This window comes from Acipenser ruthenus, chromosome 14 (assembly GCF_902713425.1).
Source record: "Acipenser ruthenus chromosome 14, fAciRut3.2 maternal haplotype, whole genome shotgun sequence".
In the NCBI taxonomy this organism is placed as follows: Eukaryota; Metazoa; Chordata; class Actinopteri; order Acipenseriformes; family Acipenseridae; genus Acipenser; species Acipenser ruthenus.
Window position 1 is genome coordinate 14,055,703 of NC_081202.1, and position 27,236 is coordinate 14,082,938.

General features: G+C 37.6%; 1 protein-coding gene across 3 annotated transcripts in view; it reads left to right on the forward strand.

Annotated features, from left to right (window-relative positions):
• Positions 1-27,236, forward strand: part of LOC117419860 (C-Jun-amino-terminal kinase-interacting protein 2-like) — a 43,936-nt gene continuing 16,700 nt past the window's right edge. For all 3 annotated transcript variants that reach the window (XR_009307249.1, XM_034033164.3, XM_034033165.3), the window contains exons 1-2: positions 1-477; positions 16,473-16,578. Coding sequence is in view for 2 of the 3 variants with exons in the window: in XM_034033164.3 (XP_033889055.1) it covers positions 413-477; positions 16,473-16,578 (171 nt within the window). In the remaining variant the exon portion in view is untranslated. The remainder of the gene's footprint in view (positions 478-16,472; positions 16,579-27,236) is intronic.

Sequence of the window (27,236 nt, forward strand, 5' to 3'; positions counted from 1 at the left end):
CTGGGTGTTTCGACTGTGCGTCCTTTTCAGGCGAAAGAGGCTGCGCTTGCGTTTTTCTGCCACTGTTGCTATATGCATTCCAAAGCTCTGGTACCATGTAGCTCAAGATCATTGCAGGTGTGTCTGTGTGCTGCGTATCGTTCCTGGACACCGGGGGAAAAAAACACATCGGCTTTAAAATCGTTTATCTTGTATTTTAAGTTTAGCTTCTCTGGATTTATGATCTCGCGTATCTGTACCGTGATATGTTTTAGTTCATTTTGTTAGTGACATCCGCAGTGTCGCCACGGGGGGAAAAAAACAATATTTGCTGATCATCATCCTCTGATCCCGTTTGCCTGCACACTCTAGCTGTGAATGGGCTGTGCTTTGTGATTATCTGCAGTCACTTTAGAGTCATTTCTGGAAGAAGATGGCGGACAGAGCTGAGATGTTTTCTCTCTCCACCTTCCATTCCCTCTCTCCTCCGGGCTGCAGGTAAGACAAACACAGAATGATGTTCAATATACAAAGGGCTTAAGAGAACTGCACGCGGTGTCTGCTGAGGTCAGAGTCGCCAGAACTACCAAACAGGAGTCTGGAGAATGTCATTTGCTGGCGATCCCAGGTACCGTTATTACAGGTCTCCTCAGTATGGTGCATAGAGGACTAAAGCATGTGTCATGCAAAAAATAACTGTAACTTTCATAAACATATACATATTTTGTTTATACAAGCAATCGATTTTTTTTATTAATAGAAACGTAGCTATATGAACAATAAAGACAGTGTGTATTTATGTGAAATCTTAGTTATTGACTTACTAGAGATTGAAATACATTTGTTTTGTGTTTCTACAATTCTGCGATGTTGCATTGCTGCTGGGTTTTAGAGTTGCTTGCTTCATTGAGGCCCACGCCCTGCTGGATACAAACATGAACCCTCCAGTGCGGATCTATTTATTTATTTCGTGAAGGAGAATAATCCGATGCTGGCGAGAACGATTTTTCCATCTCATCAGTATTGCTCTATATATTTATACATTCTTGATTACATTCATTATGGAAAATAATACAGCATTGCGTTATAATTAGGTAAGACTGCATTGGCAATCTTAAAGTAAGCAGTAGCAACTCCACCTATGGAATTAACATTTCCAGTGTTTAAAGATATTAAATATTTTATTGTACTTTATAAGGAAAGTTAATGATTTTCTAACATTAACCATTCAGATCAAAATATATGTTTATTTTGATCTGAATGGTTAATGTTAGAAAATTCCATGGTCCATGTAATGTTCTGGATCAAGTAGTGAACTATTAACTCTTGGGATTCCTGGACAGGATAAAAGTGGAGGACTTACAGGCATCGCAACCAAAAATCAAATCACTGAGTCAGCAATATTCTGATTTACCTCAGTGTCCTGACAAACAAAGACATCATTCAAGCAAGTCTGACAGCACAGCTCAGAGGGGAAGCTAAAGGGTAGAGAGGCCATGGTGGGCAGTAGATAAAAGGGACACGGTCACATTAAACACAGTACAGAGTTAGACTGCAAGTCAAAAATATTTGTCAATCCGAAGCAGATGCCATCTCTGATTTACCTGACTATTAAACTCCTTCTATGGTTTCAGAAACCATTAGCTTAAGATCAGAGAGGGCCTCCCAGACTAAAAGATTAGAGGCAGAATTTCAAGATGATTTCAAGAAATACAATTGTTTTTGGAATTCACAGCACTTATTTTTACATTCAGCTCGGAAATAAGAACAGACGTAATTTCATTATATTCTCACAGAGCAGAGTCGTTATATCATAAGCAGTCACCTTGCTAGCTTCTCCCCTGCCAAAGTCCTTCAGCCCTGCCCTAGAGTAGCCACTTTGTATGGAGTAATCCATTGTGTCCATACAATCTTCACTGTTAGGCTTCTTTTGCCGTATCAGTTTTAGCAAAATAATACTGTACTATAATTATGGTTGTTGTATGTGGACACAATTCCACCAGGAAATAGACAGCAGACCTAATTTTACAGTATTTAGATATAAATGTTTTTCAGTAACTAACAACCTGTGTTGATGTTGGTGACCCAAAAGTGAATGGGCACATACCCCAATTCACTGAGTCACCCGGCACGTGTTTTGTAATTACTGTGTGTGTGTTTGCTCTTATGGGAACATGCCTTTGGGGAACCTCCAATATATTGAATGAAAGATTGTGACAAGGGAAATGAGCTCACTACTGTATGATGTAATCGTATGGCACAAAATAACTGCTTTGCTCTATAAACCGAGGGTTTGAAGTATCCATCTTAGTGCTGTACTTAATGTGGTATAACGGAGATGAGCTCTGTTTTGACATATTTCCTCTGTGCACAGCAGTTTCTGGCAGTTTGCTGATGGTGACAAAATGCAGCTTAAATAATATTGTGGACAGAGAATTTTGCATTGAAAAATATAAATAAATAAGTAACTATAATAGATAACTGGTGCTCAGCCCTTCCTCTCACAGGAGTAATCTGTTCTCTCTGTCACCAAGGAACATTTGCAATAGACACAGCTGACATGGCAACTCTCACCACTGCTATCCTTACATGTAAATGAGTTTACATCTAACTGATCTAAATACAGGGGCTGTGAAAATACTTATAAAAAATAAATAGATTTGATTTTTTTCATTTTAAAATTGTGTTTATTCTAAAAAAACAAAACATAAAAATGGTATATAAAAATATAAAAAGCCTGCTGAAGAAGTTACATATGCTACTTATCAGAATAATCCATTAATCAAAGTTATAATCGATTGATTATTTAACAGATTTGACAATTGGATTGTGCAGCTATACAGTAGTCGTATATGTTTTTCATGACTTTGGTATTTTATTTATCTAAATGAAGCATTCAATTACCTGAGATCAAAAATCTTTTCCATTTCCAGTGTGTGCTGGTGAGATGTATACCTCTGTGGGAAAGGGTTCCTCTTCAGTATTCATTAAAAGCTTAGAAAAGGTCAATAGCAAAGTTAGTTTCTGAAGATAACTTGTGATTGTAGATGATTTATTTTAATATTTATAAAGTTGTTTAAATTAAATATTTTAAAGACACCTTGATTAATAAATGCTAACATAATATATATATTTTTTCAATTTACATGCAAGATGTAGTTCAACTTCATGAAATAATTTTAGATTTCTTCCTTGAAATGACTGCTTCTGTGGTACCAGTTGCACTGTGTGTCCCTCCACCATTTCATTAGATCGGAATCTGCTAGTAAATGGTTGATTTTCCTATTATTAATGGGGAGCTTGGTGTCATATTTCTCAGCAGCTGGTTCAGCTGTGACTTAGATGAGTCTATTAGTGTTCAAGAAAACTGACCATCTGTGATCAAATTTGAAATAGAGCATTATAAACTGTTACGCTGAACTGCTGAAGGGTTTTCTTGGGTTAGCGTATTCCTGGCAGCGTCGTCCATCAGAGAAATTGGCAAATCTTTCACTTTACAGAAGAAAAAAAAACTGTGTTATGTACAAACGTGGGAATGATGAATGCATGACATCATCTTTAAAAAAAAAATCTCTACAAATATTGTGGGATGACTTGTAGGATGCAGAATAAGACACTGCCAGTGTGACCAGGTTCAATAGCAAAGGCAGCAATAAGAAATGGCAGCACTGAAAACAGTACAGACGTGCTCAAATTTGTTGGTACCCCTCCACAAAAAACGAAGAATGCACAATTTTCTCTGAAATAACTTGAAACTGACAAAAGTAATTGGCATCCACCATTGTTTATTCCATATTTAATAGAAATCAGACTTTGCTTTTGATTTTTTATTCAACATAATATTGTAAATAATAAAACAAATGAAAATGGCATGGACAAAAATGATGGGACCGCTAACCTAATATTTTGTTGCACAACCTTTAGAGGCAATCACTGCAATCAAACGTTTTCTGTAGCTCTCAATGAGACTTCTGCACCTGTTAACAGGTAGCTTGGCCCACTCTTCCTGAGCAAACTGCTCCAGCTGTCTCAGGTTTGATGGGTGCCTTCTCCAGACTGCAAGTTTCAGCTCTTTCCATAGATGTTCGATAGGATTCAGATCAGGACTCATAGAAGGCCACTTGAGAATAGTCCAATGTTTTGTTCTTATCCATTCATGGGTGCTTTTAGCTGTGTGTTTTGGGTCATTATCCTGTTGGAGGACCCATGACCTGCGACTGAGACAGAGCTTTCTGACACTGGGCAGTACGTTTCGCTCCAGAATGCCTTGATAGTCTTGAGATTTCATTGTGCCCTGCACAGATTCAAGGCACCCTGTGCCAGGCGCAGCAAAGCAGCCCCAAAACATAACCGAGCCTCCTCCATGTTTCACTGTAGGTATGGTGTTCTTTTCTTTGAAAGCTTCATTTTTTCATCTGTGAACATAGAGCTGATGTGACTTGCCAAAAAGCTCCAGTTTTGACTCAATCGTCCAAAGGACATTCTCCCAGAAGGATTGTGGCTTGTCAATATGCATTTGAGCAAATTCCAGTCTGGCTTTTTTATGTTTTTCTTTCAAAAGTGGAGTCCTCCTGGGTCTTCTTCCATGGAGCCCACTTTCACTCAAAAAGCGACAGATGGTGCGATCAGAAACTGACGTACCTTCACCTTGGAGTTCAGCTTGTATCTCTTTGGCAGTTATCCTTGGTTCTTTTTCTACCATTCGCACTATCCTTCTGTTCAATCTGGGGTTGATTTTCCTCTTGCGGCCGCGCCCAGGGAGGTTGGCTACAGTTCCATGGACCTTAAACTTCTTAATAATATTTGCAACTGTTGTCACAGGAACATCAAGCTGCTTGGAGATGGTCTTGTAGCCTTTACCTTTACCATGCATGTCTATTATTTTCTTTCTGATCTCCTCAGACAACTCTCTCCTTTGCTTTCTCTGGTCCAAGTTCAGTGTGGTGCACACAATGATACCAAACAGCACAGTGACTACTTTTCTCCATTTAAATAGGCTGAATGACTGATTACAAGATTGGAGACATGTGTGATACTAATTAAAGAAACTAATTAGTTTGAAATATCACTATAATCCAATTATTTATTATCTTTTCTAAGGGGTACCAACAAATGTGTCCAGGCCATTTTAGAATATCTTTGTAGAATAAACAATAATTCATCTCTTTTCACAGCTTCTTTGCTTTATTCTATGACATACCAAAGGCATGCAAGTATACATGATAAAATAGCTTTTAATTTCATCACTTTTCAGGAGGAATGAAGCATTATTTCAATGAGCTGTAAGGGTACCAACAAATTTGAGCACGTCTGTATATGTCAGGGAGAGCTGTGCTGGTAGTGGACATCATGTTAATTAAGCATTGATCATTGATTATAGCTGTGGAGACCTGATTTACACCATTGCAATAGGATTGTGCATTATTAAACCCTGTCTGTTTACATGACCTTGAGCTCAACATTGAACATGTTTATACTGTAGTTCTACCTTTTAGATAACTTGGTCTGGATTCAATTGTAAAATCTGGCTACATATGGCCATGACTACAATCATGGTTTCTCCAGGTGCCATGATGAGAACTCCCCTTTCCACAGTGTGAGTTTACCTTTTGTAAATTAATCAAAGCAGTGGTTCAGACCTTGATCTCGCTTTCAACTTTAGATCAAACCTGAGGTCGTAAAAATCAAGCATATTTTAGGCGCTTCCAATACACAAATCGTTCAGTCGAGAAGCTAGTATCTTATTTTTCTTTTGGTAAACAATGCATCCAATGATCGGCAAGAAGGGATTCATATCTTAACTCATCTATTACATCTGTGCTGTGCGCCAGAGGTTGCCACCTCATCCCCAGCCTCCACCTGCTTTATGGCTTTGTCTAACAGGGGAAGGCAGCTATCCTGCCCATGGCTTCTCTACGGTCAACCTCTCCACTTATCTGCAAGCTAATTTATGGGCAGGGGTACCTCGAAAAGGCAAAGAATGTCATGTGAAAATATGTATAATGTAGTAAAGCATCTAGTCTGCGCTTTAATAAATAATATACTGTATTCCTGACAGAACCCAAATGATCCCTGCCTTTCTGGGTCCTTAAACAAATGTTGGTTAAAACCCACTTGGCGTGACCACCAAACTCGATCAGATTCAAACTCAGGTCCCCATAGGTGACTTGCATGAGAAGTTTCATTGAGCCCCTGCATCACAAGTCTCCTCTGGTTTTTAATGGATTTTTAAATATAATTACAAAGTTATTAAGAATATAGCTGAAGTACACTGTTTTTATGGTGGCTACTTTAAAAATATATAGATATTCCTTTTAAAAGTAATGCAATCATCAGTTATATTTGCATGACACATTGGGTGTTTTGAAAGTGGTAGAACTGTGCACCTGTAATGTTTGCATCGATAATTGGCTTTACTGACATCTAATAATATGTGACAAACAGCATTTTTTGACCTTTCCAATGTATACCTTAGCAGACACATGATTGCCCCCAAGGAGTTCAAAGTGCTGCAAAAATCAATCAGATTGTGTTATTAATTAAAGTGCTGTGGGGGATGACAGTTGGACGAAAGTCAATAAAATTATTGTAGAAAAAGATGTGCCCAGTTTTACAAGTAAGAAAGTGGCACTGTCCAATCATGTACTGCAGTTAAGCGTAATTGGCTGGTTCTAGTGGATAATAAAATAAAATACATTTGGATCAATTGTGTCTTTATGTGGTATTTGCTGTCAAATAGATGCAAAGTGAGCTGTCATTATGGCAAGTCAAAAGTCAGATTGATTTTAAGTTTGATTCACAGTGGATGCTGCAACGTTCTAGTATCTACTGTCTGATAGAAGCCCACTTGAGCTGGATTCTTAAATACAGTAAAACAGAGGTGTACAGAACTTGACTATGAAGGTGGGGCAGTCTTCAAAATCTCAGGCTTACTGCACACCTTCAAGTATGGTTGACAGCCTGTAACTCAAAATGTTCTTTCTGTCAAAGTTGTGTAACATATAATTAATAAAGACTTTTGCTGTATTTAAGTATTAATTAAGATTTTATTTGCTCCTGTTTTGCCGTTCACCGATTCATGTTAAGGACATTTTACTGTAGTAGGAAAATCTTTTTGATGCTGAAAAAAAGAATTGGCCACTGGAATATAAAATTGCAGGCAGTGAGTACAGAGGCAGAAAATGGGTTTATCAGGAATATATCCTGCACCTTGGAAACACAGCATATGTGTGACATAGGGTTTCCAGGATTTGAATGACAGCATTTATCACACAAGCATACAGATACAAATACAACAAGGGACTAGGACAAGTGCGATTTACTGCCCTTACGTTTACTGAGGTCTTGCATGGAAAAAGCAAAGCAAAAGTATAGTAGAGCACAGTAAACCCATGGTAAAGCACCTTTAAGCTTACATGCATTATAAAGCACTATAAAACATGATCAATACACAGTAAAAACAAGTATAGTAAACTACAAAATTACCATGTGAATTTGCAGTTTAAAAGTGCAATTACTACAGTTTAAAAGTGCAATTACTACAGTTCATCCTGAATGATAATAGGGCTAGGGCGTTATCATTAGCTTTATCACTTGTCCCCTTAATGTTATGCTCAAGATTTTTATGTTCTCAGCTTGCTTTTTGTGATTTTCTTATTTGTAATTTAATCAGGGATATGCAGGTTTCATAAATATCATGCTAAAGATTTAGAAAGATCACTGCTTCCTGGTACATTTACACTTCCATGGGCCATGTAAAAAACTGCTGTTAAACTTTCTAAATCAATTATCACATCCCTATTATTAGAGTAAAACAACAACTGAAGAACAAAATGTTTTAAGTAATACATTGATTCTGAGTCTCTACCTGGTAAAGACACTACAGTGTGGTGTGCAGGTGAGTCATGCAATCAGGGTAGAGCAGGTTTGCACCTTGGCTGTGCAAAGTTGCTGGTCTTTGCTGGGAATTTCACAGGGAGTGTCGCATTGGCACTGGCACTCCCGTGGGTTAGGGAGACAAAATCGGCAGGGACTGTTTCTCCTCACCACACTACAGTGGACCCTACCTGCCAGTAACCCAACGAGGTGAAAGTGGACACATTCAGGGCTGGCCTTTGTCCTCCAAAGTCCGGTAGCTTGCTAAACATCCGCTGTGGAACGCCTGTGTGTAATCAGTCCTTTAAAAGGACTATTAAAATCCTAAAAAGATTTAGGATCGTTGTGACCCAACTTCTAACTGGATGACCATCGGTAATGTTTTGGACAGGCATAAGCACTAGTAGCCGAGTGATCTATAAGGGCAGTATGATTTCGAAAATATATGGATGTGATCCTTTATGGACACCTAGTGCTGTTGGCTCTGACTGTATGCCTATAGATATTAATGCATGTTCTCACGAGGTTGCTTAGTCATCCATAATCTGGAGGATGAGCACATGAGATGGCCTTCAGGCTCACCAATCCAAACCCAATGCAGCCTGTGTGGTTTGTACTGGAAAGATGTGTTTCCAGATGAAATCCTCAGCCATGACAAGCTTCAGACGACATTGCCGTGGTGTTATTGAAGCATAGAGGGCAAACACATTACTAAGAGTCCTTGAAGCAAGCCATACTCAGCAAACAAAACAAATCCAGTATCAGCGTTCACTTTATTTTAAGAGATGGCCATCTTTTGACGTCATTAAACATAGCAGTGACAACCTAAATAAGCATTGTTAATACAGTTGCTACCAATAAATGTGCTTACAGTATTCTGTTTAATAACAACAACACACGTGGAGAGACAGACAGTTCTGCTATAAAAAAAGCAATTTTTTAGAGTTTGATTGTTTTCTTTTTCTTCTTATCTGTTGTTTTTCTTGGCTACCTATTTAAAAATGCAGCTTTATTATTATTATTATTTATTTCTTAGCAGACGCCCTTATCCAGGGCGACTTACAATTGTTACAAGATATCACATTATTTTTACATACAATTACATTATTTTTTACACATTATTTTTACATACAATTACCAATTTATACAATTGGGTTTTTACTGGAGCAATATAGGTAAAGTACCTTGCTCAAGGGTACAGCAGTGCCCCCCACCAGGGATTGAACCCACGACCCTCCAGTCAAGAGTCCAGAGCCCTAACCACTACTTTACACTGCTGCCCGTGTACTGTAAAAATAATGCACCCAGCTGGTTTATAACTTACTTTTCACAGTCACTGGGTTCAACTAGAAAATCTATTTGAGTACATCTGTGACAGAATAATTATTGTGGTCCTGGATACTGTGCAGTGGTACAGGAGCAATGACAGTTTTAAAAGGTTGACTGTACCACTTTAGCAGTTAGGTATACCGCAAAGCCATTTGTTTCAGCCATTGGTTGGTAAGCTTGACATTTTTACATAATTGTAAGAAAAATAAACACGTGTTGTCCAAATGATGACAATGATGTTTTCCTACAGTTACTGTAAGTATCCACAACACAGCTGACCTATAAAGAAATATTAAAATATTGAAATTGGCACCTGCCACTTTTCAATACTGAAAAACGGAATGATGCTTAAACATCTGGAGCCACTGCAGCCATGTGTAAGCACAGGAAGTGGATGTTATTTGGGTACCGTGGTCTGCCTTAATGCTTTTAGCTGCCATGGAAACAAGGGTGCCAGCTGAGATGATTTTCCATCACATTTACACAAATCCCTCCCTCGCTCTGTTCTTCCTAAAACTTACATTAAAGGGTAATTAGCCTTCAGGTTAAAAGAGGCAGATCCCGTGGGATGGGATTTTTTTTGCACAGAAATCACATAATACAATAATAGGCACTGCTGAGAGTGCGAGCTGTTGGTGAATTAAGTCTTCAAATAAGGGCTGCTGCTTTGCAATTGCAAATGTCATTAAGGAGAGTTCAAAGGTCAATAGGGTGAGGCTATTGTTTCAGATCAGGTTATGTCTTTCATATCATATTTATCAAGAAACCTTCTCTAATGCTCTGCTTTTAAAGGCTACAGATCATGGGATTCATGTAACCCTATTGTTATACTTGGAATGGGCAAGCTGGTTATTCTCTGATGACATAAAATACTGATTAAAATGAGTACCAGACCAGGAAATAGCTATAACCCTTTTTAAGAAATAGAAATGCTAAAATGTCAATGATTTTTTTTTTCTAAATGCAAGAGTAAGATTTTAAATATATGTAATTATTAAATCAGTGTATAAATGTAATGAATGCATTTATTTTATTTCTCAAAGTCTAACTAACACACAAATTGAAGTCCCAGTCGTAAAAAAGGCTTATTTTAATAGTTTTTGTGTTCTTAAAAGACAAATAGCTAAACATACATTTTCTTGAACCCACATACTGGTTTAAATCAAACACTAAAAACATTTATATGCTCCAACGTTAACAACACACTGTAACTTTAACTGTAACAAATGTTAATTTGTATTATCTTTTTATCAATATGTATTTCATATTTCTAACAAAGCTTCTTTAAAGACCCTCATCATTAAATGTGGAACACATTTCTGCCTTGTTTTGTATCTGAAATGACCAAGCTCATATTGTTCATGCTGGCTCCCTTTCCTCATCACAGTGGTTAGACATACAGTACAAGCTGTCTTTTCACTCTTTAGAAACATATACAATATTTTTTTCTTTGATGTTTACAGGGCTGACTATTGCTTCTATGGTCTTATATTTTGTTCTGCCAAATGATTTTAAATAAAAAACCACAACCTACAAGTACATTTTCTTAATGTTACTGTGTCTGTAATGTTCTGCTCTTTACTTGGAATATATTATGAAAGTGTTATAATTCTGTATATATGGATTGAACAGTGCATGGCTCAGCGGTTTATCATCTTGTCTCGTACAGATCAGTGCATCAACTCCCACCCTCTTCCTAGTCAACCCCAGCATAACTGTAATATTGGTTGTCCTGTAGGAAACATGAAAAGCCCAGCAGTTGATTTTATTTTTAAAACAAGTCACATATCACTTGCTTATTAAAAATACTGGTATCCCTGAGTAGTTAATTGTCCGCGCTTCATCTTTATGAAGGAATGATGAACGACTGGAGGTGGAATATTTATTACCCATTGTTGCCCATGTCACTGATAGCTCTGATTTTGTATTTATAGCTTGGTACTATTTGGTACTGTACGTTTCATGTCTTAGTATTCTTGTCACTATATGTTGGATAAGTGGTATTGACTTCCTGTCACAATAGTTGGCCTTCACGCATACAATGTGTCCAAAAGTCATTTAGAATAAATCTTATTTTAGAGCCAAAAGAATTACCTTTCAGGTCCATGTGTGTACATGGGTCTCACTCTAACATCCCCTTGATAGTGGACTATCTGTTCCACCATGTCAATATAGCACTATGAATCATGGACACATAAGAGTGTGGACAGCTGATTGTTTTGGCAGTTCTAAAACAAAATCAAAAACAAAGTCAAAGATGAGAGTGTACCGTGCATCATCAATTTTTGGACATCCTTGGAAGGCTGAGGGGAAAATGTACATTTTGGTAAATCCAGTCCACCCATCAATGATCCAGATCCTTTTAACATCTCCATTTTACATTATACTCACTGAGATGCTTGTCTTCACAGGACAAAGTCTTTTATTTTGGTCACGTTAAATTTCTTAGTAGCTAAACATAACACGACTATTTTTTTTATATTTGTTATTACATACAGTTAAGCTTAAAAACAATCACAACTAAACCTTTATTATACAGTACATTGACCACATTGCAACATTTGACATTTTGTATACTGGTTAAAGTGCATAATAGTTTTTTTTTTTTTAGTTCCATCCATTTTATGTTCAGTTTTTATATTCATGGCTTTTGCTGCTGTAAGTGTTTGTCTAAAAAATGTGTCAAACTGTACTTAGGGCATTTTAAGTGGTTGAATACAAGTCAGGATCTGAGCATGTAGGTAACGGGAAACAAATTGCATCACTAATATAGAAAGACATACAGTACCGATATACCCCAAAATATATAGTATTACTTAACAAGTCAAAATACATTAAAAATGGTCAATATTTTAAATAATTAACATTTTCTGTGAGCCAGACTAAAACCGTAATTGTATTCTAGCAACCCTTGCAAACGTACATACCTTGTTAAAACTATAACAGAGACCAGACAATTAACTTCAGTATTACTTCTAAAAACATTTCTTAGTACAACTACGAAGTACAGTACAATCGCTGTTTTACCGGAGCATCAGGCAGAAGAAATAAAATAAAAACTCCAGAGAAAATAGACCTGACTGCCTCCCCGTGAGATTTAAGTGTTTTCACTGAATACAACCTGCCGCCCAGAAATAATAGCGTGGGGAGGGGGTTTGGGCTCCGTAATGCCCCAAAAATGTTTTGGCTATTTCCAGGTCAAGAACATACTTTGTGATCAGGGCAAACCACATTTGAAGTTAAATAATAACCAAAATAGCAAGAAACTAGGGACTACAGGTCCATGTGAAATGCTTACAACATGTTTATGATAAAAAAGTCTTCCCTATCTGAAAAAACACAGTGACTATTGTCCCTTGCTTACTTCAGTTGTTTTCATCTTGAAATACCCAGCTGCCATCTGGGAAGATGTGTGATGGCTGTGACGAGAGGCTTGTTTACAGCTGTGCTTCCACAGCAACTGTGTCTGTGCAGTTGTCAGAGCACAGTGCTGCTGGATCACATATTCAATTTGCAAATTCAGAAAAACCCTTGCCCTTGTGCAGCTCACACCTTCTACAAAGAGGTATGTTTTTTTTGAACCACAGATGATACAGGATGTGGAGAGAAAGTTTCTTCTGTCTTTTACAGGGAATCCGTATCAGTATCAGTACTATTGTACACTGTCAGTACTGTAAAACGTGGCACTTGATGATGATGATGATGATGATCTATCACAGCTTATTAAAAATACATTATTTAAGATTTGAAGATATGCTCAGACTCTGTCATTATGGCTTTCATTTGTAAGATGAAGAAAAGGAAATGTCAGGGATGCAAGCCAGGTTACAGCATTATTTCAATGACTCAAGGAACACATTTACAGCATCACTAAAATAGCACCTGCACATTAACGAGTGTGCACTGTGCCTCATTAGTAAATCTGTAAAAGTCTCCACAATGATCCGTGTCAGATACTATGAGAACAGGAGTTAATAATAGCCTGTCCACGATAGTATTGTTTTAAGTAGGATTATGTAAGTAAGATTGTTGTATATGTTTCACAACCTATTATAATGTACCAGAATTTGCAGTTAAATTCCATCTTTCTGTAACAGATAATAACAGACAGCCACCCACATCCACTAGAATATTGTTTTATTATAACATTTTAAAATGCTCTATCCTGATTGGTGAAAACCACTGGTAGATATCCATACACCACTAGAATTGGAATGTATCACAATAAACATGACTGATGAGATTTATGTAAATGTTGACCTTTTGGCAAACCGAAGTGAACATGAGATATTGAATGAGTCTGAATCGGACACCAGTGATTAATTAAAGTAGTGAAAAAAAGAAAAACTAAGTATTCAAATCAATTCAAAACTCGCCTTTCTGATCGCTCTGCTCCTTCTCCCTGAACTACAGTGTTTCCATATCCCATTTTGAAAATACATAGTTTAAAAATATATCTTAGACTTTCTGCTTTTTACAAAAGATTTGGTTCGCTCTTAAGAGTCTTTGGAGGTTAAATGGATGTTTTGTTGCTGTTGCTCCTGGTCTGTCTGTTTTCCTCTGGTCAGTCTGCCTGCCTGCCACTGGTCCCAGCCCCTGCACAGCTGTGTGATCTGATGCAGAATATTTATAAATGCATCTTGACAATACCTGCCATACCTTTCTCTAAACATAAATTTGTCCAGGTACTATGGTATCATCTCTTCTGCTGTGCCCAGCATTGTTTTAAATAGTTTCTTATCACTGGACCAGTAATTCTCCACGTTGTCCAGTCGTAAACTGCAAAGTCAGTTTGATAAGTAAATGGGTATTGACCGTGGGTCAAGGGGCGGTGCACAATCGGCAGAGCGTCCTCCGAGTGGGGAAGGCTTAGGTCAACCAGGGTGTCCTTGGCTTACCGTGCACCAGTGACCCCTGTAGACTGGATGGGCGCCTGTGGGCTTGCCTGTAAGCTGCCTAGAGATGTGTTGTCCTCCGACACTGTAGCTCTGAGGTGGCTGCATGGCAGGCCTGCAGAGTGAAAAGAAGTGGTTGGCTGACGGTTATACGTTTCGGAGGACAGTGTATGTTCGTCTTCGCTGCTCCCGAGTCCGCACGGAGGTGGTAGCGGTGAGCTGAGCCTAAAATAATACAATTGACTATTTCAAATTGGGAGAAAAATTGGGTAAAAATCAATTGGTGAATGAAGAAACCAAGAATCACAAGAAGTATAACAAATCAAAAAAACTATGTTAAATTCAACATAAATTAATGCAGTTTTTTTTTTTTTTTATATAGTTACTGTATATGGAACTATTTTTTCTTAGCTCAGCTTTAGGTGGAAGGATATTTAATAAAATGTGTTAATTAAAAAATGTTTTTTTTTTCAATTTAGTTAGTAAACCCATTTTATAAGCGCAATAAAGCACTTCAGAATGTGTGTGATATACTCTAATATCACACACCCTGTAGTGCCTTATTGCTTATGTATAGGCTATTGGGGCAGCAGTGTGGAGTAGTGGTTAGGGCTCTGGACTCTTGACCGGAGGGTTGTGGGTTCAATCCCCAGTGGAGGACACTGCTGTTGTACCCTTGAGCAAGGTACTTTACCTAGATTGCTCCAGTAAAAACCCAACTGTATAAATGGGTAATTGTATGTAAAAATAATGTGATATCTGAATAATGTATAATGTGATATCTTGTAACAATTGTAAGTCGCCCTGGATAAGGGCGTCTGCTAAGAAATAAATAATAATAATATTGGAGAGTGCCAGGGAATAATGAAAGGCCACCATTTTAGGAACCTTTGAAAGAGCGAATGATAATAATATACAGTAGTACAGTAATGTGAAGTTTTACATGTATATTGGACATATCATTCAGATAACATTAGAAGTTATAAATCAGGCTTCTTCCAAGGCATATCATTGATTAATTGAATGTGTTTTACAGTTTGATTACTATATTGTACAGTTTTATTTTACTTTTTAATGTGGCATTTTGAAAATAAATATTGAGACAAAGTAAAAACCAAGGCAAAAAGTTTACATTAAAAATGTATCATTAAGTGTTTGAAGTTGTGGATAAAGTCACAAGCTATAACATGTGTTTCTTTGACTGGATTGTGGTGCTATACAGTGAGCAATCAGTTTAACTTTTGGGTAACAGTCAATGACAGTGCATGTAAAGATGGACAGGAGAATAAAGCACCACAGCTGTAGTGAATGATGAAAACCAATGGAAAGCTGAGAATGAGAAGACTGTGATTTGCAGATTGAGGCTCGTCCTTGCTAGTGCACCATGATCCCCTTTCCACTAACTGCATTGTAGTCAATCACACTATTCTCTCTGTGCTTCTTTTGCTGATTCTATTACTGGCTTTTTATAGCTTCTTTCTGCCCTGGCAAGGAATCTGAATGGTACCTTAAAGGACAAACAAGTCAATTGAGTTGGACTTAAGTAGTGACATCTCTTTGAAAATCAGAGACATTACTATTGTTGTTGTTTTTCATACATACTGTTAGATTATTTTCAGATTGGCAAAGTTTAGGCAGAACATTCTCTGGCAGGCAGGGCTGTTTATATTGTCAATAATACATGAGAGACATGTACTGCGGCTTCCTAAAGGATGTGGCTACGTTATCAGTACTTTGTAGAATTGTATTTGGTCAATGAAGCTTGCTTGCTAACTGAAATCAGTATTTTGATTTATTGTGCATATTACAGGTAATTGATGGTTCATGATGATAGACAGTTTGTGGGAAATTCATCTTTAATAAAATATACTACAGGGCTTGAATTTCATTTTTGTGTGCTGGGGTCCCCCCCCCCCCCATGCTGCAGCCAATGGGGGGGATTCCAAAATTTTAGGGGGGAATGGCAAAAAAAGACCCTAACAGCTGTTCATCACTGTGAGACAGAGCACTCTCCACTCTCCAAGGTTTTAAGGTGTTTTTTTTTAAAGAAAACAACGGTAAAAATTGTTTTTTAATAGCGATAGTGCCCTCTCGATGATGGCTCTACCATGTGATAGTTGACCTTGACTTTCGTTAGCGGCCTCGCCTTCGACTCGGGACGCATAACTCCTGTCACAGTCAACTATCACACGGAAGAGCCATCATCGACGGGCACTGTCGCTTAAGTAGCCATATGGTGTGCTTAAAAAAGCTGGAAGTAATATTTCAAGTCTTGGATTTCTATGCCACATCAGTAGTAACAACAAGAGTAACACTAGTCCTTCAGGTAAGCCTTTATAGAAAAAACTGTGTATTTTATATAATATGTGTAATTTTCCCCTCTTATTACTATAGGCCAGCCCATGACATCAGCCTGGAGGAATTTGATGATGAGGATTTATCAGAAATTACAGATGACTGCGGAATTGGGCTAAACTATGATTCCGATCCTTATGAGAAGGTAAGAAAAGATTTTGACCAAATTCTTTGTAAGGGGTCAACTACTGCAACCTTGCACAGGGGATCTCAGGATTTGAACTTGCCAGAACTGGCTGTAAAACTAGTATGCTATCAAGTGAAAATATGGTCCTCCTACCAGCCAAACTTGTAGGAGGACCATACTTTAACTTGGCTTGTAAGTTTTTGGTCTGTAAATTACCTTGTGGGACGTAGATAAGGTCAAGTCCTCCAATGAAGTGAACTTGACAAGTCCCTGTCTGGTGAAGCAAAAGCATTGTCACTCAGACTGGGCTCTCAGTGCAAGCATGGCCCCTGACAGTAATAAAACTATCCAGAGAGAAGATGTTCTTCCATTATTATAGCATAAAACATATGCTGCAATAAAGTCTTTTTTGGGAGCTCGCACAACGGACGTTAAATTACTGCTTCATTTTTAAGTTCTATCATTGCCTATGTATATTAGTTTTAAAAGCTTCTTTCTTGTATCTGCCTGTAACAACTTCCTGCTGTTCAAGGATATGAAGTCAATAATAAAGCCAATCATTTTTCCTAATAGGCCAAAGAAACATTCTTATTTGTTAAATGCTTTTATTAAGGGGTTGTGTCCCCCTTGAGTGATTCATTGTTCATTTTTAAGGGTGCCTCAGGAGTTACGAGCTACAAACTGAACTTTGCTTTCATTCTGGTGGTGTCTCTTGGGATGTTAATTTGGGACCTCCCAGGTTTGATTTGTTCAACCATTTAGGAGGAGAGTGTTGTTTCCTCTGTGATATTATTGTGGTGCACCTGGGATGCTTATGTAATGCCAGGACTTTGTATTTTTTCATTGCACACTATGTCCAAATTAAAGCTGTCCATTACATGTTGAGTATGCAGTGGATAGATAATATATAGATGTGCCACTCCATAACCTCTATAACACAATTAAAGGCCTAGGAAAATGTGTATAGAGTGTTTCAGGCTCCTGCTTTATGCCTTATGTGCACACTGTTTATACAGTGAAGGAAGCTATCTTTGCTTTTGTCTGAGCATTGTAAATGTTTTATTACTATGGCACAGTGCCACATCTGCAGTGGAGGATTTGTGACCCACAGACGTTGCTGCTATGCAGAGCTTAGCTTAGAAATGAAGCATAACTATATTATTTGGCAGGAAGCTAGAAAACAATAGACATAGCTTATTGTAGCGTAAATATGGTTAAATTATAGAGGAAAAGATTACTTATGTTAAATTATAGAGAAAAGATTATTATTTTTTTTATCCTGAAAAGCTCAGAAAGAATTCCCGGTATCTGACAAATGTTGCAAAATGAATCATTACATGAACAGAGGCTGCATTAGTGGGCTGCAGATATCAGCTATTAACTCTAAGGGTTCCAGAAGGGACTTAATTTGATTTAAAAGCATGTATGAAGCTAAAAGACTAGGCACATGATCGGAGTACACTTTTGTATCAGGAGGAGTCAGCCTAAATGCATGCTATTTGGTTTATTGCACAACAAAAGTAGGTTTTCATATAAAAATTAACTTACGTGTAACATATAATAGCCAAAAGACTCTTTCTGATTTACATCTTAGAAGCACCTCTTTATCACCAAGTGAGCATATGCTGTATACAGTTATCCGATCAGTAGGCGCTGTACTCCAACATGTATGTGCATTGGTGTATTGACCCATTACATCATGAATCTGGATCTTGAAAGTGTATCTAGACACACACAATAGGATTAAATCTTTTTTGTCCCTTTGCTAAAAGTGATAATGGAAAAGCAGTGATGGAATAACCAATCCATCATTGTAGAGATGGAAATGATCTCCATCTATCACTGCTGTCACACAAATTACATCACCGGAATGTCGAATGACATCACACGCTAATCTAGTTAGATACAAATTTCAAAGAAAACTAAGAGCCATATTGCAGGCTTTTGATCAGGCATGAGCACCTTTAACTGAACCAAGTTACATTCTCACAACTGGCAAACTTAACCATTAGCATTAGGTCACTGCACAAAAAATAATAGTAACTCGTATTGTTATAATGTATTGTTTGTTATTCAATTACCTTCAAAGCCGTGAAACACTGACAGGGGTTTTCCAGTAATGTTGTATTCAGAACTTTACTGTTTCCCCTTACACTGAACCAAGAAGACTGATTTCAGATGCTTTGTAAAAGCTATGATTTGGAAAATTGTTTTGTGTCTGTTTTCAGAACCTTTCATTTCTGTTCCATTAAGCAGACTTGTTTTAAATAACATCCTGATGTCTGTCCTGAAGTTCAGAACTGACCTGCTGCTGTACAGTCAGCCAAGTTCATTTCAGGAGAAGTGAAGCAGTGTGATGCACGGATGGGAGAAGGGAGTGATTGTGCACCTAAGACTGCACCAGAGGATTTGCTACCTCATTTAGCCGTTTGGGTTATTACAGGAATGAGAACAAAAATGGCATATCAATGACAGGATGTGTAAAAAATAAAAATCTTCTAGCTTTCTACATTAGATCAAAATGGATGAGTAAGCTCTTAGTCAGACCACACTCCCCCTCAGTGAACTACTGTTATAAAAATATATGATTTTTTTTTTTTTTTTACTTTAAAGACCACCTACAGGTATCATCCTTAATTTCGTAAAAGTTTTATTTTTGTATTCCAATTGGATAAACAAACAATTGAAGCCAAAATGATTGTTACATTGAATATGCAGATTGTCTTAAATGCTGCATGCATCGATTCCAATTGAAGAGGATTTTGTGTTATTGAAAAGGAATGCAAAATGAATCTACTTTAGGTTACTAAATGAATGCTTCTTGGAAACTTTAACAGCCCTTTTACAACTAGACACAATGAAGGTTGTTTTGTTTGATTGATCTTTGTACTACAGATAACGATTACACTTTTCCTTTGATGGAAGAAAGCTTTTTAGTTATTTTTCTTCTCAATATTGATTCATCTCAGAGCTCGGGGCTACAGTATTTTTATTCTCCCTTCTGAAATGCAGGGCTTCTAAAGCTGGAACTGGAAAATGTCGATTCATCATGTTAATCCTTGCGTCTCCCTAAAGATCAGAGACATTTTGTTTTGCATATTGCTGCTGAGCTTTCAGACCACTCAATGAGTATTTAATGTCAGAATCTTAAGCATCCTCATCCATTAAAAGGCATCCGTTACTATATTTATGTACAAAAATATTATTTATATTTTAAAGTTACATTGCTTTACCCACTATGTATATATGTATATATGTGGTCATAGCTGATTTTCAACAGTGAAAATGTATGGAGAATTAGCTTTCTCTATGACAAAACGAGTCTTGCATTGACTCTTGGCAAGCTGACCCAACTTTATTAGTTATATAATGTACATTCCATGAATCAACCTCTGCATTCCCCTTGGCTGAGGTGTTCCATGTTCCAATCTTCTCCCATTCTTATCTAAAGAGATTTGCAGCATTCAGTTACTTTAATATTAGGATATCGGCTTTCAAATATACAGTTCTGATATACGGTACTATATTATTGAGTGAGGTCTTTGAAATTAAATATGAATTAATTTTGTTAGTAGAAACCTTTTATTGCATAATGCCTATCACATTAACATACACTGTTATTTCAGGATTACCAGATTCCTGGGTCAGAACTGGAATTCATTTGCCATGCTGGTACAGTACAAACAACAACCATATGGACTGTACAATGGACTGTTCATGAATCAATGTCATATTCATTTGAACCACTGCCAGATGTGTATTAGCAGACTACAGGGCTTTTTTAACCATTTCCAAAGGTGCTTCTGCAACAAAAAGAGCAAAAATGTTGTTTACGTCTGCAGAATAGCAACGTTCTGAACCAAATAACTGTTTGCTAGCCACTTTGTAGAACCAGTAAAAATCCCATCGATATTAGCCATATTTTTTTAACAGGATATGGACCCTTGACATATACATCTCTTGTAACTGTCTCAGTATTGGAATCGAGTTAGTTCCTCACAACTCACAACTGTGACTTATTCCCCAGTTCCACACATAATAAAGAAAGAAAGACATTTCAGAGACTGTGGCAAAGTAGTTTGCAGTGCGCAGGTGTAGTGGTGATGTTGTGAAACAGAAGACAGACAACAAAGTTCACGATCCAAACATGTTTTATTGTTTTAATCTTGGGCTGGCAACCACAAAGAATAATCCCAGGTAATATATAGCAATGTGTATTGCACTGTTCCAAAACAACGGGTTGCAGTCCCAAAATAATAAGACACAGTTCGTAATTAATGAAACACAGTATAACACACACAAAGACACACGTCCAGAGGGATTGTTATTGTGCTCGCAGGGAAAATACAATTTATTTGTGAACAAGGTGCAGTGTTGTCCAGGTTTAGTGCTGGCCTGTAGCGACAGCTCCGGATCTGTTAGCCATCTAATAACAACAAACAAGTAGATTTTAGACACGACAAACAAACAAAACAATCACGATAAATTCATGGTACTCCTTCCGGTTTAGCTTAACCATAATAAAGGAACAGATCACGTCGCTACGTCCCTTTTTGTATCGTCAGTCACGCCCCTTTGGTTAGCAAGTGCAACCGTTTCTCCTCCAATCCGCGGTTGCCACATCGCTTCCTTCCGGGTCGATGACTTGGTGTACCGTAGTTCCACCCCCTTTCTAGATGGCCACCTTCCACCTAACCCTGGGAATGATTTGGTCATCCAGTCCAGGGCACTCTGTTCCCTTTACACAGCGCCCTCACAGGTCGGGAGGGAGATTTATAACCAAGATTCATTCTTTCTCTGTCACAGAGACCTAAAGAAAAAAAGATATGAAACAACAAAGTATTTCATATCCGATTTTACCACTTTAGCAAGCTTGCATTAGAAAGGATATTTCCAAGACATCAGGATGTGAAAACCTTGCATCCCAGACTTGAGTTTCCCCCATTCATGAATGAAGATTCAAATTTTCCATCTAATAAATTCTGTCCTCTGCTGGTTTTCTCTCAGCACAAGCTAGTCCTGTGTGTATTTAACATACTGTATGGCTCCGATCATGTGCTCCACCCAGTACAGTAAACCAAATTAACTATCCCTCCAGCATGTGATTCTCACAGCAGTGTACTGCAGTCATGAATAATATAACTTGAGGGTAATGCAGAAAAAAGAGTGGCATGATTTAGAAGCTATAGCAATCACATTGTGACATAACGATATCGTAGTGAAAGCAGACTTGGATTGATGTCGGTAATGTCAGACCTCATTGACAGCACTGAGACATTTTCTAAAAAGATACTGTATATTTTTAGCTTTTGTTTTAATCAGTAATAACCCATCTTTCCCCACATTATATTATAGTCTGCAAGGTCTGGTCATCTTGCCTGGTTTTCAAAAATGATACAAAAATATTTGCAATATTTCTGGGTAATTTTGTACAAAAAAAACGGTATGGGTGTTTCCCTAATGATTACTGTATGTTCATAGATCCAGTAATGGGTGGGGTTTAGGGGTGTTTTGGGATAATGGTCAGTTATAACAATCTCTAACTGAGCCTGTTTTTTTAACCTCACAAGCTTTTAGAGAAAAAAACATCCAAACATAAAAACAACAGTACAGTATGAGCATTGCACTCAAGGGATGTTATTCTGCTTTTGAAATGCACATGCTCTGAGGGTGAGCAAAGAAAATGTTACTTTTCTGATGTTTTCTAAGACAAAATGTTCTTTTAGTAACAGTGGTCATTTTTAAAATGTCTGTTTGGACAATTAGGAATCACACAAGTGTAACAGGGAAGGCTGAGATTTGAACCTCATCTCACTGGGATCAGAAGCTCATTCAAACTGAAAGCTTGCTTTTAGAGCCTTTTGTATTATAATTTCAGCATACATCTTCTTTTTAAATAGTACATAGTCTTTTGACATACATCCTATTCTACAGCTGTGAATGCAAAATTAGAGCTATCAGTAATATGAAAAAAAGCAGATCACCATGAGTTTGACACGCAGGACGGACTCACAGTCAGACAGACAGCCTTCATATAACCCCAGATTCTAAAACATTGAATAACCTGTACTAAAGAATATCCTTATAAATGATCAATTGGACAAGTGGCTCTCTTGATATACAATCAATCATAAGAGGTCATTATTTATACAAAAACAGCATCAGTCAACATTGATCCTGTCTGACTAGCCTCCAGAGTTACTGCAATGCTAATGAATGTAACGTATTGCATGCCGATTCAAATACTAAATAGGTGGTACTGAACTAGAACAGTCCGGAACCAAAAAGACTGATCTTTATCAGCAACCTGGCATTGTGATTGTGGGTAGGCAATTAAAAAAGCTTGGTTATGTTGTCAAAAATATTGATTACAACATCTAGAGAGGTTATTATGAGGTTATACAGGAGAGACCACACTTAGAATGCTGTTCAAATGTAGTCACAGCACTGGCAATGGATATTGTGGCTTTGGAGAGAGTCCAGATAATAGGAGACAGTACCGCTGCTTATTCCTTGTGTCTTCTCTGAACATCCTGACAAGCTCTGCTAAGCTACCTTAGTGGAACGAGCTGCATGTACAGTATGTGCTTCAAAACAATAAAAACTCAACTAAAATTGGGATAGATAAACGCATGAAATTTCAGGTGCAAAACCTGCCTTCCACCTAAAAAGGAAAAGGAGAAAATCCGGCCTAGCTTCAAATACTACAGGATACACAGCAGCCTGTGTGATATAATCTGCAAAAGACCCCAGGGCTAAAAGCCCATTCAGAATGTTAAACCGATCACCAGATGCACTTGCAAATAACTCCCACTCATTTTAGCACTGCAACAGCCCAGCTGATGCCAGCAAAAACCTAATCCAAACATCACTCCGTGTGTCTTCGGGACTCTCCATATATGTGTTGATCAAATTAGTTTCTCTCATTAGACATGTCTGCTACTTGTATACAACAAATTATTTTGTGCCAGAAATAGGCTAGTAGGCATATAGTTTGCATGACATTGTAGATGTATTTTGCAGAACGTTTTCTAGGTGAATAGATTAATATAGGAATGCTCTTTTTAACGAGTGGTTGGCCATTTACTGGCCCATGTCCTGTGATCATGTTTTTCATACGTGCCTATCGGTTGTGTTTGATATGTTCAGCCCATACACATAGATAGAAATCGGGAGCCAAGTACTCACCAAACAGAGCTCCAGTCAAAATAACTTCTACTGGAGCTGAGGTGGTAAATATTCACAGCTACGAGAACGGCAAGCGGTCTCATCAGCAGATCAGAATCGTATACACTTGGGAAATACAACTCCCGAGGAGCTCTATGCTTTCAAGCACGCAGCGTCATTTCAAAAATCTCCATATGCACTTTAGATCATATTTCTGGCTATAAGAAGTGCCTGTATGCAAGTCTTGGGCCTGTTCAAGCACTGCTAAAGACAAAACTAATATAGTAAAAAGAGAAGTGTGAAAGAACAGGTTTTAGAGCACCATTTTTAAGATCTGCATTTAAAAAATATTTTCAAGACAATTTATTAGGGAAAAAAACATTGACAATGCATGAGCATTAGGGTTAGAATCTCACACTAGTCCTGGGTTTTAGAACTCCTCTTGTTTTGTAATATTATTGAACTGGCCTGTCATGTAAGCAGTCAGGCAGTTATCTCTGGGTGATCCCAGTAGTGCACACTGTGAGGGCAGAATGACTGGACTCGGAAGTGCAATGGCATATTGAACTGTAATGTGTAGCAGTACTGTTATCACTTGAGGCGGGTTCACAACTTTGTAAGCGTAAAAATACTCTTTTTGTTTGAGCTATATAATGTACAGCATGCAGTTAGTCACCCATAGCCTCATAAATTAAGAGTGAATGGAAAGAATAGCAACATGGAGTTTACATTGAGATGAAGATGTATGTGGGTTTGGTAGGCGATACTGTTAGGTTATGGTAATGAATGTAGACTCTAAATCAATCACTGTCCGTAATTGTTATGTTATGTGCACTGAAAAACAATACATGTTTAAAACAAATATGCAGTTCCTGTTTGAAACAAAAACTACACTGCTGGGTGTTCTTGAGGACTAGGGCTGTATTAATATAAATACATTCTTGCATTAAATGTAAGTCTTATACATCTTTTTATTTTTATTAATTTTATTTTGCACACAGTTATCTATACATTTATGAGTATATTGTCTGTACACAGTAAGTGTCAGGTGTGTTTTTCATATAGAGTAATGGTGTTTGTAATAGAATAAAGAGAAGAGAAATGGTTGGACCTGCTCATTTTTTATCAGTGTACATATTTATTGCTTTTAATTACATTTCTTGTGTTTTATATGCGTTCCAAATGCAATACAAATAATTACAAATTTAAAGTCTCGGGATGTAACTGTAAACAAAACAGCCCTCTCAGGCCTCTTAATATGTGTCCTTTTCAGCTTTTTTTTTGTCCCATTATAGTTACAGTTCCCCCTAACTCATGATGTGCCATCCTGCTGTGGGACTCTCAACTGCAGTAGCACTGTACTGGTCATATTCGATTGTGACCCTTCTTCTCCTTTCCTGTAAACCTGCTGAAACCTGAGATGCGATATTGATTTTTTTCCCTGATCCGTGACTCCTCTGGCTACATTGACTGCCTCTTTAAGATGGAGTGTTTCCTGTGAAATATTCATGCACTGGGAGTTAATTAATCAGCTAGGAGACTAGCTTAGCCTATCACTGGAGGTTTATTATCAAATTAGACCGGGTCTCTGAGACTTAGTGGATGGAAAGAAAACATTTCCTTTCTGTATTTATGCTGACTTACAGTTCTGTATCTGAAAAGGGATACCTTACAATTTGACCACTGTTAGAAAAAGAGGAGCTAGCTGGGCAGAGGTGTTTTTCCTGTGCATGTTTCAGCCACTGACTCATTGTGTGACCCTGAGCAAGTCACTTAACCTCCTTGTGCTTCGTCTTTCGGGTGAGACGTAGCTGTAAGTGACTCTGCAGCTGATGCATTGTTCACACACCCTAGTCTCTGTAAGTTGCCTTGGATAAACGGCGTCTGCTAAATAAACAAATAATAATCATATTTTTGGCTAAGTTCACCTCAGTGTTTTTGTAATATGGATTATGCACCTCAATAAACTGCCTACTTACAGTACCTGTTAAAACCCAAAGGGGGTATTTTACACCTGTAAGATATAACAAAATAATACTAGCAATACTACCAAAAAGGCATTTAAACAGCAGGTAAATGTCTGTGAGTCACAATGACCAGATGACCTCTAAAGAATATGCACAGTCACCGAACAATCCAGTCTCCAGCTTTTGTAATAAGGATTGCTGCATTCCTCTGCAGAACACTAAGGTCAGTTCTGACAACTTTGATGTATTTTATTAATCTATTGCCAAATATACTGCAGCCCAGAAAGATGGAATGTAGCAGCGTGTTTCCAAATGGTTTGTGTAACAACAGATTGAGTATATGGCAGAGGAGAACAATGACTTCTTCATGTTCACTTCACTTGTTAAGAAAGGCTAGACTGTCTGTTGGAGCATAATTAAAGTGACCAGGTAAAGTGTGGCATAGAGCTAAAATGATCTTCTAAGCATGCAGACACTAAAGGTTACCAACACCAATGGCATGGTGTACAGTAACAGGGCTTTGTATAAATCCAGTTTGATGGAGGCAGCAGCTAAATGATCTAAAAGAAGGCTTTAAAATGTAAAATATAGTTATGTGAGATCAAACAGTAAGCACAACCCTGTTTCATGCTTTGTGGGTGCTAAAATATTATGAATTGTGTGAAACGTGAGCAGAATGAAAACAAATGGTGTTTTTATACACCAGAGGAGCTTTTAATGGTGAGTAAGACCTGTTTTTTCAAATTGCCTCCTGAACGGACACCTGAGCCTCACCATTGTACTTTGATGGTGGTTAATCCACGTCCTGGTGTTCAGTCTTCTGCATGTGTGCACTAATGTACAATATTTACGGTGGAGAAATAACAATTATGAATTGTGAGTGCTCCAGGGCTTGTCACCTTAAAATGTACTCCGTATGGTCCACTGTTTTTATATTGGACTAATTCTAATTTATAATGTTTGTGTCATTTAACTAAAACAAAATATGGACTAGGATTTTATGCCCCATGATGTTCTCCAATTTAGTTACGTGGCTAGTGTTCTGAATATAATTTGAATGGAGAGAGAATATATTTTCATAATATCTACACTTTCTTTAATTAAAACAATATGAAAGCCACAATGATAAAAATGGAACCAAATGGTGGAATATTTTAAACTAATGTGTATTTACTTGCAGTACTGGCCTGATTATAGCAATTGGATTTGGACTGTGATGAGTAGCATGTTAATTAAAGGTTAAGGATTAGATTAGAAGATTACCACTCGAGCCAGGGTATATTTTCAGGATAAAGCTTGCTCAGAATTGGAAAAATAGTTTATATATGCAGCACGTTATACAATACAGTATGTATAGTATGAGATGCCATTGTAGTTGAAAGCGCTTTTGAAATCTGTCCCATTGGTTTCCGTCACAGCAGAGTGATATCAATGGGGATTGCACTGGGATTCTGACAGCATGAGATTGGAGTAGGTACTGAGAGAATTTGCTCTAGCAGTGGAAGTGATATAACTAATGTCTGTATGCAAGTGACTCACCAT